This window comes from Coregonus lavaretus (genome assembly GCF_964263955.1).
Source record: "Coregonus lavaretus genome assembly, contig: HAP1_SCAFFOLD_1785, whole genome shotgun sequence".
NCBI classification, from domain to species: Eukaryota; Metazoa; Chordata; class Actinopteri; order Salmoniformes; family Salmonidae; genus Coregonus; species Coregonus lavaretus.
In genome coordinates, this window is record NW_028165668.1 from 36,820 (window position 1) to 52,745 (window position 15,926).

The window sequence follows — 15,926 nt, forward strand, 5'->3', positions numbered from 1 at the left end:
TCTAGACCTCATAAACTGTCGAGAGTAAACACACAACTGATCCAAATGAAATGAAACATTTAAATCACACGGCTTTTGCGCCGTTATTCAAATTACATTTTCACTGCAGCCTAGAGTAGGCTAGAATGTTGTACTCACTTGAAAACAATAATGCAATTATTCATTGTAGGACAGTCTACACTCTTAGAAAAAAGGGTTCCAAAAGGGTTCTTTGGCTATCCCCATAGGAGAACCCTTTTTGGTTCCAGGTCGAACCCTTTTTGGTTTCAGGTAGAATCTTTTTGGGTTCCATGTACAACCCTCTGTGGAAAGGGTTCTACATGGATCCCAAAAGGGTTCTACCTGAGGACAGCCGAAGAACCCTTTTAGGTTCCAGATCGCACCTTATTTTATAAGAGTGTAGGTAGGAGATTTTTGAGCTGTGTGTCATGTTTTCACTGTTCTTTCATGCACAATGATGCCTATTGCAGATCTGGACAAACGATCTACCTACCACTATTCTCACTATGAATGGTGGATAGAGGGCAGGATAGACTGTTAGACTGGTAGATTATACTTACCTGTGGTATGGTAAACGTTAGCACACGGAAAAGCGTAGTGCATAAGGGAAGTACCAAAACACCTTGATATAGGCCAGGCGCATGCAAGCAGGAAATTTGGCTAGGATGGAAGAAATGATATAGTAAAACCTGCAAAATAGTGAATGTAAACATTTACATTTTAGTCATTTAGCAGATGTTCTTATCCAGAGCGACTTACAGTTAGTGAGTGCATACATTTTCCATACTGGCCCCCCGTGGGAAACCAGGGAGAAAACGTGCTACCCTCACCTGTGCCCCCAAAAAGTTTGACAACCCTCCCCTATTTTGGACCACCCCTCCCCCCAGTAAATTGCGATCTGTCCATAACATCCAATTATCTCATATCGCCATTCTCCAATTACCTGGGGCCTTTAGGAACAGGATCTATGAGAAAAAAACATGTCTTAGACATGATTTGCACATCAATGCTGTTGCTCATTCAGAGATAGATCATCTTAATTGGCAATAACCACCACAGGGCTAAGATGATCGAAACCACTCTTTGCAGAGAAGGTATTTAAAGGCCCAGTGCAGTCAAAAACATGATTTCCCTGTGTTATACAGTACCAGTCAAACGTTTGGACACACCTACTCATTCCAGGGTTTTTCTTTATTTGTACTATTTTCTAAAATGTAGAATAATTGTGAAGACATCAAAACTATGAAATAACACATATGGAATCATGTAGTAACCAAAAAAGTGTTAAACATATCAAAAAATATTTTATATTTGAGATTCTTCAAAGTAGCCACCCTTTGCCTTGGTTACAGCTTTGCACACTCTTGGCATTCTCTCAACCAGCTTCACCTGGAATTCATTTGTTTCCAACAGTCTTGAAGGAGTTCCCACCTATGCTGAGCACTTGTTGGCTGCTTTTCCTTCACTCTGCGGTCCGACTCATCCCAAACCATCTCAAATGGGTTGAGGTCGGGGGATTGTGGAGGCCAGGTCATCTGATGCAGCCCTCCATCACTCTCCATCACTCTCCTTCCTAAAATCTAAAATATATTTCATTTGTTTCACAATTTTTTGGTTACTACATGATTCTATATGTGTTATTTCATAGTTTTGATGTCTTCACTATTGTTCTACAATGTAGAACATTTTAAAAATAAAGAAAAACCCTTGAATGAGTAGATGTGTCCAAACTTTTGACTGGTACTGTATATATTTACACACTATGAGGTTGGAATAATACTCTGAAATTGTGAAAATGATGATAATGCCCTTTTAGTGTAAAAGCTGTTTGAAAAGCCACTCAGACCACTCCCAGACAGTCCTAGCAAAAATCTTGCTAGAGAAATTGCTCTTTGCTAAGAAGTTATTTATGTTTCATTTTGACCATTTTAATGGAAAACAATCACAGATAGGTACTTAATTGTTACCCAGAAATGATTTGATATTGAGATAAAAACAGCTGCATTGGACCTTTAATAAACTTAATATTGCAGGAGTAGCCCAGAGCCAGCCTGCAGCAGGGACCACATTGAAACTCATTGATGTCTAAAATCCAAAGGTTAATGTCTATGCTTGAATGAAAATCAATGTTCACACTTCATTCCAATAACATCTTATAGAGCCTTGGGAGACAATTCTTAAATCAGCTTTAATTTGTGTGACACTAGCAACTCATCTGTGTGAATTCACTATATCCATGGCCCATTCTGCCATTCCACTGCAGGAAGGAAAGGTGGCCCAGGGCCAGTGCTTGGGTATTCCTGGGACTGATACATGGGAGTCTCTACCTCACCCTCTACCCCGGCTCCTTAGTTGTGCATAAGAGACTGAGAACAGCTGGGGGGAATCGATTTTACAGTCCTGCAGCGCAGTGGTGAGTGCCCCAGGAAGGAAGCCAATGTTAGCGTTCACCGACCTTTGACATCTTTCAGAACATGGTCATGGAGGTAGTGGCACAGTGTGGTGCTAACAAGTTGGGAAACCTATAGGCCTATATAAATCAAATCAAATCAAATCAAATTGTATTTGCCACATGTGCCGAATACAACAGGTGTAGACATTACAGTGAAATGCTTACTTACAAGCCCTTAACCAAAAAATGCAGTTTTTTAAAGAAAAAAGTAAAATAAAAAAAGTGTTAAGTAAAAAAAAGAAAAGCAAATAACTAGAGAGCAGCAGAAAAATTAAATAACAGTAGGGAGGCTATATACAGGGGGGTACCGGTACAGAGTCAATGTGCGGGGGCACCGGCTAGTCGAGGTAATTGAGGTAATATGTACATGTGTTTAGAGTTAAAGTGACTATGCATAAATAATAAACAGAGTAGCAGCAGCGTAAAAGAGGGAGAACAGTCTATGACTAGGGTGGCTGGAGTCTTTGACAATTTTTAGGGCCTTCCTCTGACACCGCCTGGTATAGAGGTCCTGGATGGCAGGAAGCTTGGCCCCAGTGATGGACTGGGCCGTACGCACTACCCTCTGTAGTGCCTTGCGGTCAGAGGTAGAGCAATTGCCATACCAGGCGGTGATGCAACCAGTCAGGATGCTCTCGATGGTGCAGCTGTATAACTTTTTGAGGATCTGAGGACCCATGCCAAATCATTTCAGTCTCCTGAGGGGGAATAGGCTTTGTCGTGCCCTCTTCATGAGTGTCATGGTGTGTTTGGACCATGATAGTTTGTTGGTGATGTGGACACCAAGGAACTTGAAGCTCTCAACCTGTTCCACTACAGCCGCATCGATGAGAATGGGGGCGTGCTCAGTCCTCTTTTTTTTTTTCCTGTAGTCCACAATCATCTCCTTTGTCTTGATCACGTTGAGGGAGAGGTTGTTATCCTGGCACCACACGGCCAGGTCTCTGACCTCCTCCCTATAGGCTGTCTCATTGTTGTCGGTGATCAGGCCTACCACTGTTGTGTCGTCGGCAAACTTAATGATGGTGTTGGAGTCGTGCCTGGCCATGCAGTCATGGTTGAACAGGGTGTACAGGAGGGGACTGAGCACGCACCCCTGAGGGGCCCCCGTGTTGAGGATCAGCGTGGCATATGTGTTGTTACCTACCCTTACCACCTGGGGGTGGCCCGTCAGGAAGTCCAGGATCCAGTTGCAGAGGGAGGTGTTTAGTCCCAGGAACCTTAGCTTAGTGATGAGCTTTGAGGGCACTATGGTGTTGATCGCTGAGCTGTAGTCAATTAATAGCATTCTCACGTAGGTGTTCCTCTTGTCCAGGTGGGAAAGAGCAGTGTGGGGTGCAATAGAGATTGCGTCATCTGTGGATCTGTTGGGGCGGTATGCAAATTGGAGTGGGTCTAAGGTTTCTGGGATAATGGTGTTGATATGAGCCATGACCAGCCTTTCAAAGCACTTCATGGCTACAGACGTGAGTGCTACGGGTAGGTAGTCATTTAGGCAGGTTATCTTAGTGTCCTTGGGCACAGGGACTATGGTAGTCTGCTTGAAACATGTTGGTATTACAGACTCAGTCAGGGACATGTTGAAAATGTCAGTGAAGACACTTGCCAGTTGGTCAGCACATGCTCGGAGTACACGCCTTGGTAATCCGTCTGGCCCTGCGGCCTTGTGAATGTTGACCTGCTTAAAAGTCTTACTCACATCGGCTATGGAGAGCATGATCACGTAGTCATTCGGAACAGCTGATGCTCTCATGCATGATTCAGTGTTGCTTGCCTCGAAGCAAGCATAGAAGTGATTTAGCTCGTCTGGTAGGCTTGTATCACTGGGCAGCTCGTGGCTGTGCTTCCCTTTGTAGTCTGTAATAGTTTTCAAGCCCTGCCACATCCGATGAGCATCAGAGCCGGTGTAGTACGATTCAATCTTAGTCCTGTATTGACACTTTGCCTGTTTGATGGTTCGTCGGAGGGCATAGCGGGATTTCTTATAAGTGTCCGGGTTAGAGTCAATAGTGTTAGCTCTACCCTTTAGCTCAGTGCATATGTTGCCTGTAATCCATGGCTTCTGGTTGGGGTATGTACGTACGGTCACTGTGGGGACGACGTCATCAATGCACTTATTGATGAAGCCAGTGACTGATGTGGTGTACTCCTCAATGCTATCGAAGAATCCCGGAACATATTCCAGTCTGTGCTAGTAAAACAGTCCTGTAGCTTAGCATCTGCGTCATCTGACCACTTTTTTATTAACCGAGTCACTGGTGCTTCCTGCTTTAGTTTTTGCTTATAAGCAGGAATCAGGAGGATAGAGTTATGGTCAGATTTGCCAAATGGAGGGTGAGGGAGAGCTTTGTATGTGTCTTTGTGTGTGGAGTAAAGGTGGTCTAGAGTTTATTTTCCTCTGGTTGCACATTTAACATGCTGGTAGAAATGAGGTAGAACTGATTTAAGTTTCCCTGCATTAAAGTCCCCGGCCACTAGGAGCGCTGCCTCTGGATGAGCGTTTTCCTGTTGACTTATGGCCTTATACAGCTCATTGAGTGCAATCTTAGTGCCAGCATCGGTTTGTGGTGGTAGATAGACAGCTACAAAAAATATAGATGAAAACTCTCTTGGTAAATAGTGTGGTCTACAGCTTATCATGAGATACTCTACCTCCGGAGAGCAAAACCTTGAGACTTCCTTAGTACACCGTGTGGTATTAGTATTGAATGGATTTGTCTTTTCAAAGGCAGACCAGCTGGTATTATGTTACTGTATGCTGTACACTACGTTGCTTGTATAGTAGACTCATAAATCATCCACACGTCTCTGGTGTGTATGTGTTATTCACTGTGAACCGTCTAATAACCCGAAAGCCATCGCTATAGAAATAGCTAATCCTGAGGTGTTTAAAGTCTCACAATACTAGCAAAACACACTTCACTCTACAGGGATAATAAAACTCAATGATCCTAACTGTAACCCTAATCTATGGAACAGACAGAATTTGTACTTAAAATTGTGTTTTTTAGACACAAGTGCAAGCTATATAGAGTAGGCCATTCAAGGAATTGGTCTGATGGTGCCCTCTGATGTCATCGGCCTCCCACCTTACTTGTGGAACAAAACAGAGGAGCAATGGAAAACAAAAGAGGAAAGGCCTGCCTGCCCATGTCATGAGGATACCTGGACCACCAATTGAGATGTGCCTTTTGTTAAGTAAATCAGATGATACATTAACTGAAAAGGAGACTGGAGTGCAACTTTAGATTGCTATAACCCTTTTATTACCATACATGAGTATGTCAATTTCTGGACCATTTCTGGACCATTTCTAGACAGTAACTATGACGCACAGCCAGAGGACAAGACTAGTGTACCTTGGATGCGTTACGAGCATGGATTATGGGTCAGCCTGGTGAAACGACCCCTCTTTATGTCTACATGTAACTAGTGTATTCATTAGTGCACTGCACACCTTGGCAAAACATAGCAAAACATTTTGCTACGGAAAATGAAAACAAGGCTTTCTTATTGGACAAGCTCAGGTAGTCGTCCCTTCCTGTTACAGTCTTTTTTCTCCCATTTGACGCTGTATTAATACGACCCTGGTGTAACAGGTTAACAGAGACAGGAAGGAGATGGGTCAGGGGCCTGGCTTTGAAGAATAGGCTCTTTGTGTGTTTGCAGTCAGTCAGACAGACAGGAGCTGGATGACGGAAATATTTGAATCTTGTCAGAAGCTATACAGTATCCAGACCAATGTTATTAACAGATGTTGGAGAGGAGGGTCTGAGACTGTTTCCTGTCACAGTTCTCTAAGAAATGCTATTTCATTCACTCAGCTCCTCCACAATGGGAGGACATGCACGCCAATGCATGTATGCACAAGTGCACGCAGGTTTGCACACACACACATACAGTGCCTTGCAAAAGTATTCATCCCCCTTGGCGTTTTTCCTATTCTGTTGCATTACAACCTGTCATTTAAATGGATTATTATTTGGATTTCATGTAATGGACACACACAAAATAGTCAAAATTGGTGAAGTGAAATGAAAAAAATAACTTGTTTCAAAAAATAAATAACGGAAAAGTGGTGCGTGCATATGTATTCACCCCCTTTGCTATGAAGCCCCTAAAAAAGATATGATGCAACCAATTACCTTCAGAAGTCACATAATTAGTTAAATAAAGTCCACCTGTGTGCAATCTAAGTGTCACATGATCTGTCACATGATCTCAGTATATATACACCTGTTCTGAAAGGCCCCAGAGTCTGCAACACCACCAAGCAAGGGGCACCACCAAGCAAGCGGCACCATGAAGACCAAGGAGCTCTCCAAACAGGTCAGGGACAAAGTTGTGGAGAAGTACAGATCAGGGTTGGGTTATAAAAAAATATCTGAAACTTTGAACATCGCACGGAGCACCATTAAATCCATTATTAAAAAATGGAAAAAATATGGCACCATAACAAACCTGCCAAGAGAGGGCCGCTCACCAAAACACACGGACCAGGCAAGGAGGGCATTAATCAGAGAGGCAACAAAGAGACCAAAGATAACCCTGAAGGAGCTGCAAAGCTCCACAGCGGAGATTGGAGTATCTGTCCATAGGACCACTTTAAGCCGTACACTCCACAGAGCTGGGCTTTACGGAAGAGTGGCCAGAAAAAGAAATTTCTTAAAGAAAAAAAAAAGAAAACACATTTGGTGTTCGTCAAAAGCCATGTGGGAGACTCCCCAAACATATGGAAGAAGGTACTCTGGTCAGACGAGACTAAAATTTAGCTTTTTGGCCATCAAGGAAAACGCTATGTCTGGCGCAAACCCAACACCTCTCATCACCCCGAGAACACCATCCCCACAGTGAAGCATGGTGGTGGCAGCATCATGCTGTGGGGATGTTTTTCATCGGCAGGGACTGGGAAACTGGTCAGAATTGAAGGAATGATGGATGGCACTAGATACAGGGAAATTCTTGAGGGACTGGGACGGAGGTTCACCTTCCAGAGGAGACAATGACCCTAAGCATACTGCTAAAGCAACACTTGAATGGTTTAAGGGGAAACATTTAAATGTCTTGGAATGGCCTAGTCAAAGCCCAGACCTCAATCCAATTGAGAATCTGTGGTATGACTTAAAGATTGCTGTACACCAGCGGAACCCATCCAACTTGAAGGAGCTGGAGCAGTTTTGCCTTGAAGAATGGGCAAAAATCCCAGTGGCTAGATGTGCCAAGCTTACAGAGACATACCCCAAGATACTTGCAGCTGTAATTGCTGCAAAATGAATAGTTATGTATGCTCATGTTTTCTGTTTCCTTTGTCTTATTTCTTGTTTGTTTCAGAATATTTTGCATCTTCAAAGTGGTAGGCATGTTGTGTAAATCAAATTATACATACCCCCAAAACATCTATTTTAATTCCATGTTGGCATAAGGCAACAAAATAGGAAAAATGACAAGGGGGGTGAATACTTTCGCAAGCCACTTCAGAAAGTATTCATACCCCTTGACTTATTCCACATTCTGTTGTGTTACAGCATGAATTCAAAATGTATTAAATTGTTGTTTTTCTCACCCATCTACACACAATACCACATAAGGACAAAGTGAAAACATGTTTTCAGACATTTTTGCACAAAAAAAAAATGCAATACATAAATATCTCATTTACATAAGTATTCACACCCCTGAGTCAATACATGTTAGAATCACCTTTGACAGCAATTACAGCTATGAGTCTTTCTGGGTAAGTCTCTAAGAGCTTTGCACACCTGGATAGTACAATATTTGCACATTATTATTTTTAAAATTCTTCAAGCTCTGTCAAGTTGGTTGTTGATCACTGCTGGACAGCCATTTTCAAGTCTTGCCATAGATTTTCAAGTCGATTTAAGTCCAAACTGTAACTAGGCCACTCAGGAACATTCACTGTCTTCTCAGTAAGCAACTCCAGTGTAGATTTGGCCTTGTGCTTTAGGTTATTGTCCTGCTGAAAGGTGAATTTGTCTCCCAGTGTCTGTTGGAAAGCAGACTGAACCAGGTTTTCCTCTAGGATTTTGCCTGTGCTTAGCTCTATTCCATTTCTTTTTATCCTAAAAAACTCCCTAGTCCTTGCCAATGACAAGCATACCCATAACATGATGCAGCCACCACCATGCTTGAAAATATAAAGAGTGGTACTCAGTGATGTGTTGTGTTAGAATTGATCCAAACATAACGATGTGTATTCAGGATATAAAACTGATTTCTTTGCCACATTTTTTGCAAACAGGATGCATGTTTTGAAATGTTTTTATTCTGAACAGGCTTCCTTCTTTTCACTCTGTCATTTAGGTTAGTATTGTGGAGTAACTACAATGTTGTTGATCCATCTTCAGTTTTCTCCTATCACAGCCATTAAACTCTGGAAATGTTTTCAAGTCACCATCGGCCTCATGGTGAAATCCCTGAGTGGTTTCCTTCCTCTCTGGCAACTGAGTTAGGAAGGACACCTGTATCTTGGTAGTGACTGGGTGCATTGATATACCATCCAAATTGTAATTAATAACTTCTCCATGCTCAAAGAATATTCAATGTCTGCTTTTTTTTTTTACCCATCTACCAATAGGTGCCCTTCTTTGTGGTTAAATCTGTGTTTGAAATTCACTGCTGGACTGAGGGACCTTACAGATAATTGTATGTGTGGGGTATAGAGATAAGGTAGTCATTCAAAAATCATGTAAAACACTATTATTGCACACAGTGAGTCCATGCAACTTATTATGTGAATTGTTAAGCACATTTTTACTCCTGAACATATTTAGGCTTGCCAAGACATTTCAGATTTTCATTTTGAATGAATTAGTCAAACATAATTCCACTTTAACATTATGGTGTATTGTGTCTAGGCCAGTGACACAAAATCTCAATTTAAATTCAGGCTGTAACAACAAAATGTGGTCAAAGGGTGTAAATACTTTCTGAAGACACTGTACATGCACACCTATACATGCACACTCCTGGAGAGTGAACACAAACCTTATAATCAGATTTTTCAGAAAACAGTTGTTTTAATAATGGTAGAGATATTTTTACTGTAGTACAAAAAGCATATACTTTACAGTAAAGTACAAGCCATATGAAATTCCTTTAGAAATACAAAAATAAATTGCTCAATACACAACATACAGTACAAAAGTATGGTGTACCATCTCATTCATCCATGTACAGAACTGTACACGTTTTATTTTTTAAACGCTAGATGACATTACCTGTTTAAATGTAGAAAAATATACATTCAGGTCCATAGACTGTATAGGAAAACCCTCTCTAATGCCAGTAATAACGGATGTGTCGATAGGTTTGTAACTTATAATTGCACTGTATACATCTGTGTATCTTCCCACTTTAATCTTGATTTATTGCGTACAAGCACGTTCTTGTCTAACGTTACCAAACAGCCAATGCAGCTGCATGACGACGACTAGCAGGTTAGGATTTACGTAACCTTGTTTGCATAGATGTAGGCATTAGGCCTGTGACCTGTTGTTTTATTGGTTCTAACATGGTCTTCAAAGCAGAGACCCCCAAGTGCAAGAGATGGTTCTTATCGATACAATAACACAAGAGGAACATGAAGTGAACATGACTGCATGAAGTCCATCGCTGATTAGAGCTTTAGGTAGTTGGGTTCATGGTGACATTCTTATTGTAGTGGATGTGATGTCATTTAAAATATGAATTCCAATCAGGAACCAACAACGGTAGTTTGTTGTCACTAAAACATTGTGGAGACTTTCTCCTCCAATTATCATCTTAGTCACAGGTGGCTGGTGGCACCTTAATTGGGGAGGAGGGGCTTATAGTAATGGCTGGAACAGAATGAATGGAACAGCATCAAACTTGGTTTATATGGGTTTTAATACCATTCCATTGATTCTATTCCAGCCATTATTATGAGCCGTCCTCCCCTCACCAGCATCCTGTGATCATAGTATTGTTTGACTTCTCCCTCCCACGTCCCACAACGTTTAGGTGCATGTGTCGGTTTCCATTCTGTGTTTGTATTTTAAAGAGCAACTGGTGGGTGGACAACACACCATCCACTTCCTGTATAGGCTTCTGTTTGGGCACACTGTGTAGCTGTATGGGGTTATCACAACCGGAGTCTCGGGCCGCATCCCAAATGTCAAAAGTAGTGCAGTATATAGGGAATAGGGTGCCATTTGGGACACAGACGGGTACAACATGGACCTTCGAGCCAGCGAAGTCCAGTTGTCCACAGGCATATTATCATCATGTCCATATTATGCCCTCTTTAAGGCATTTAAAACAACAAAAAAACATAGAAAACGTTGGGTGAAGTAAACCGATGCACACTCGCCACAACAACTCAACATGGTTGGAATGTCCAGTTTACAGTCTTTAGTTACAATAGTCTTTTAGTTCTAGAACAGAATGTCCACTGTTTTGACACTTAGCAAACTATAACATGGAATCTAAATCCATGGCTTTCAATGGTCTCTCAATGCAGAGTTAACTTAGTGCAAATGAGATACGGAAGGTTTTTGTGAATAGTTATGGAAGATTTCTTCCACCTGGCTTGATGTTTTGTCATTATTCTTACAACATCAGTCCTTTGATGAGGTGATCTTGCTGCAAGCGCACCACTACAGACTTGCTGAAGCGAGAGATATGTCTAAACTTGATGCTCTCATCAAAAACACATGTAGCAGTATCTGTCGCAATCACAGATCATTCCCCTGTCTTTTTGAGGGTTTGCTCCTATGCTTAGTTCATTGGCCAGAAGAGTGCTATAGATGTAGGCTAGTCTGCAGGAGGCCATCGGAGTAGAGTTGCCAAACAGGAAGTGATGCAGTTTTCAGGTGGCCATATTGAGCACTCCTGTTGTCCACCACTTCAATAGGAAGCTCACTCCATAGAAATAAAATTACTTGCAGGGACAAAGCCCTATGGTTTACTCTCTCAAACACAGAGCTGCCCATAGGGTCCCTCAGGCCTGTCTTATCAGGAGGCCATACGGAGCACTTATGTTGTCCATCTTCTATAGGGAGTTCCCTGTCCATCACAGAGATATCCACTGTAGGCTCTTTAGACCTTGAAGAGCTTGGGGTAGAGAGCCTTTATGGGTGACTGAGCCGTGATGATGTTCCCAGAGGAGATCGTCGTCTCCAGGCCTTCCAGCTTCTGCGATGCCACCTCCGTCTTACTGAAGCTACACTCCAGGAACGGCACCCCCATCCTCTTCACCTGCCCGTCCTTGGTTATGAGACACGGGCGGCAGAGCAGTTTTAAAATGGCGCGACGCATGTCTTTGCTGGTCAGGGTGTATATTACGGGGTTGAGGAGCGAGTTCACCATGGCAACGCCCAGGAAGTAGTCTGCCTTGAGGAGCAGTCGGCAGTGGCGGGCGGGGCAGAATGAGTCTAGGCCGAGGAGGAGGAAGAGCGGCAACCAACAAGCGATGAAGACGCCGAGGACAATAGTGACCGTCTTGAGAAGCGCCATATACTTCTGGGATTTCCTGGCGAGGCCTTTGCGAAGACTTCCCTTTGCAACTCCGAGGCGTTGGCGCTGGGTGTTAGTGCGCACAATACGGAAGACGCGGGCGTAGAGAACGACGATGGCGAGGAGCACGCCGCTGAACACGGACACGCAGCACAGGATATAAGACTTGGCGAAGAGCGGGAGAACCGTGGAGCACCGGTCCAGACGACCCATACAGTTCCAGCCCAGGACGGGGAGCACCCCCAGCAGCCCTGCTAACGCCCAGCTCCCCCCGATCAGAGCCAGCATCCGACCCTTCTTCGCCCCGTGGTACGGTTTCATTGTCACCATGGTAATGTGGCGTTCTATAGCGATGGCCAGTAGGCTGATGACGGAGGCGGCTAATGTAATAAAGACGCCTCCTTCCCTCAGAAACCAGAGTATTGGAGTTAGTCTCAGTGTATTAGGACCCGACATGATGATATTGGCCATGTAGGTGACACCGGCCAGCAGATCCGACAGAGTCAGGTTACCTAGGAAGAAAAAATTGAAAATTAATGGAATTGCATATGGTGGAAAAAATGTCATATTGTAACATTACATTTTTGGAAGTTATATACAATATAGTCATAGTAATAAAGTTGTCCTCTGCAGAGAGGGGAGTGGATGTAGCACAAAAACAACAACAACAACAGTTACCTAGGAGATAGTACATGGGCAGGTGGAACTTCTTATTGGTCCAGATGGCTATTAGAACCACAGCATTCTCCAGGATGATAAGAAGACACACTACCAGGAAGGCTATGGCTTCAGGTTTTAACCCCTCACGATACCGGTCTGTCTGGAGCTTGCCTGTGTAGTTGTAGTGGGTCACAATGACATCATTGTTCTGGTAATCCCAGAAGAATTGGAGCAGGCTTGGAGAGGAGGAGGTGTTGGTGGGTAGAGAGTCTATAGATTCAGTGGGGAAGGCCCCAGCGTAGACAGCACGGGAGGCTTCCATCTCCATGCTTCTGTACAGTTGGTTAAGTCTTCTTTAGTGAACTCTTTGGAAAACTCTTTAATACCTTATTCTAGGTATTAATTAACGCATAGTTGAACTTGTCATGCTTCAGTTACCGGTCAATACCAGTTGGTATGGGGACTCTCTGTGGTATGGAGGCACTAAGCATCAGAGTTGAGTTCTGAAACTCACACCTCCATAGAATGACAGAACTATAATCTAATAGACACATGTAAAGGAGATGTTAGATGCAGCTGAGCCAGGTAGTCTTGGCTCTATTTCCCCACCATGTCGCTGATCACAGGTGTTATGCTTGTCACTGACACCAGGGGGTGCTCATGTGCTCTGTTTGGAGGTCTTGACTGAACTGCTTATTGTCCAACTCCTGTGAATTAAATAATACAGACGACATTAGGGTGAGAACAGTACAGTAAGACTATAATTACAAATACATAATGAAAAACAAAAACAAAATAACAAACCATTTATCTACATTCAAGAACATTTCAATTAAAAGTGCCTTAAAACGTTTGCTAAAGTGACTAATTCTGCATTCAACATTGGGTTTATGGGGAGTGTGGAGCAGAGTCGACATTGTGATAGCGACACATGCACTTAGTTTAAAACACAGTGACAACACCACTTGGTCTAAAAGTTGACTGAGCTAGCGAGTACGTAAAAAGAGGCCATGTGAAATGTGTCAAGCACTTTCCTTAACTACCTTAATTATGTTAAAAAGAGTGAGTCAATCATGATAACGATATTAGACATTCATCGTCATAACAGTGCGTGCGTAAAGTTGGCACATGAGGCCACTTTCAACCGCCAGCGTCGTCATAGCACAGTCGGGGTGAAATGTGAGTGGGTTGGAATACATTTGAGTTGCACATGTTTCCAGAACGAAATCAGTGTAAAATGTATGGAATTTAATCTGGAATGCATTTACTTTCATACATAATGCCTTGTCAAAAGAAACTAAAATCAGAGTGGTGAATGTATTTGATCAGACAATGTTTATGTTAGAAAACCATTAAGTGTGATTCGGGTCGCATTCCTTTGAGTCTTGTGTCTTGAGAAGGGATTTCTTTTTCTCGCCTTGAGTCATATGTTAACATTTAACAAATGGTCTTGTCTGGAAACGTTAACTCAAATTCAATCTGTAGCCAATGAAATTGGGGCAACATAAACTTGAAGTTCCAAGGTTCAAACCATAGAATTGGTATTCTGAGTATTCTGTTTCAAACAAACTACTAAAAAATGCATAGCCTACACACATTCCTCAATATAGCCTGGATATAATAGGATAAATATAGAGAAGTCTGTAACTGTTCTTAGAAATAATATGATAATGACAGCTGTTGTATCTCACTGCACATTGCCATGGAATTACATCCCAGTAATCAAAATTGGTTCAAAGACATATTTTCAACGTCTTGTGCTCATAGGCCTACATTTCCAATTCAGCCCATTGACCGGTAATTACCCCAATCACATCAGAGCTTTTTCAGAATTGATCGGATTGGTCAAAAGATTGGACTGCCTGTCTAAACCCAGCCTAATTGCCGTACGCTGATTACCCCAATAATGTCTCATTGGGATGGGCATGGGCTGTAAAGTTCCCACGGTCCACAGACCAAAAAATACGTTTACTGCCTGTGCATTCCACATATAATGGTATAGGCTACATACATGTCAAACGAAATCTAATAAACAAAAATAAATAGGATTAAACCGAATTTAAACATGTTTTGAGAAGAGATTCAGCACACTGCAGACACCTTTATCTTTTCCAACAGACGTAAAGCAAGATGCAATTTGTGCGCGTAAAAGCAACGCATCCATTGACCGCGTAATGGTAAAAAACTTTCTATTTACATAGACCAGCACTACGACATTGCATCTGTGAATACAGATATTAAATAAACCTACCTTGAATATTATTTGGAGAGGTCTTATCTATGCGTTGAAGAGAATCCACACTAACCACAGCACAAAAGATAACTGACAAGCAAGAGACCGGAGCAGCAGAACCTAACGTGAAACATCCAGGGGGGTAGGTCTTAGCTCTCTCTCTCTCTCTCTCCACATTATCCAATGATGTTTTTGGACTCAATTCAACATTTAAAGCTACAGGGGGCAAGCAGTACAGGGAGGAAAAAGTGAGGGGCAAGAGAAGAGGATATTGTCGAAGATTCGTGGTATTGTGGTTCTTTGAATTTTTTTCTCCATAGAAATACAATGAATAGAATAGACCCACAGAACATTTGGCTGGATTCTATAGTCTAATACTCATTTGATCATTTATTAGGGTACGTGTTTCATGGAGACAGGACACATAAAACAGTTTTATATCTCTGGCTTGATTATAGTAGGTAGTTACTGTTAACCTCATCTGGAAGCGTAATTAATTCCCAATGTTTATGTAGTGTTATAGACTAGCCTAATTCCAGGGATTGCTAGTAACATGCTCAGACCTGCTATGTGTTATCACCTGCCAAACCGCTCCAGGCATTGGCTACAGATTGAACCAGGTCTGTTAACACGTTGAGAGTGCCTGGCCAACCACTGTAATGTAATGTTCCATGATTGGGATGTCTGGCTTAAAGCATGTATCATTCACGTGTGTGTGGGTGCTTACATATACTTGGATACAGGGCTGTGCACATACCTTTGGAGAAGCAGGTGCTCAAAGACACTCATCCCACTGTAAGCAAGCTACCTAGCCTAAGCTACTGCCCACAGATAATAATAATATAATAATAATATGCCATTTAGCAGACGCTTTTATCCAAAGCGACTTACAGTCATGCATGCATACATTTTTGTGTATGGGTGGTCCCGGGGATCGAACCCACTACCTTGGCGTTACAAGCGCCGTGCTCTACCAGCTGATAGGGCAGTATATGGGCTATCAGCTGATCATATTTATTTATTTATTTAACCTTTATTTAACCAGGTAAGCTGATCATAGCAAATGTAGATGATGTAGGCTAAATC

General features: G+C 42.4%; 1 protein-coding gene across 1 annotated transcript; it reads right to left on the reverse strand.

Moving 5' to 3' along the window:
• Positions 1-8,721: 8,721 nt before the first annotated feature.
• Positions 8,722-14,932, reverse strand: LOC311115622 (sphingosine 1-phosphate receptor 1-like). Its single transcript, XM_084190781.1, has 3 exons — positions 14,859-14,932; positions 12,626-13,314; positions 8,722-12,459 (listed from the first exon to the last, which is right to left on the reverse strand). The coding sequence occupies exons 2-3, from the start codon at positions 12,933-12,935 to the stop codon at positions 11,531-11,533; spliced, it is 1,239 nt and encodes a 412-aa protein (XP_084046907.1). The 5' UTR covers positions 12,936-13,314; positions 14,859-14,932; the 3' UTR covers positions 8,722-11,530.
• Positions 14,933-15,926: the final 994 nt, after the last annotated feature.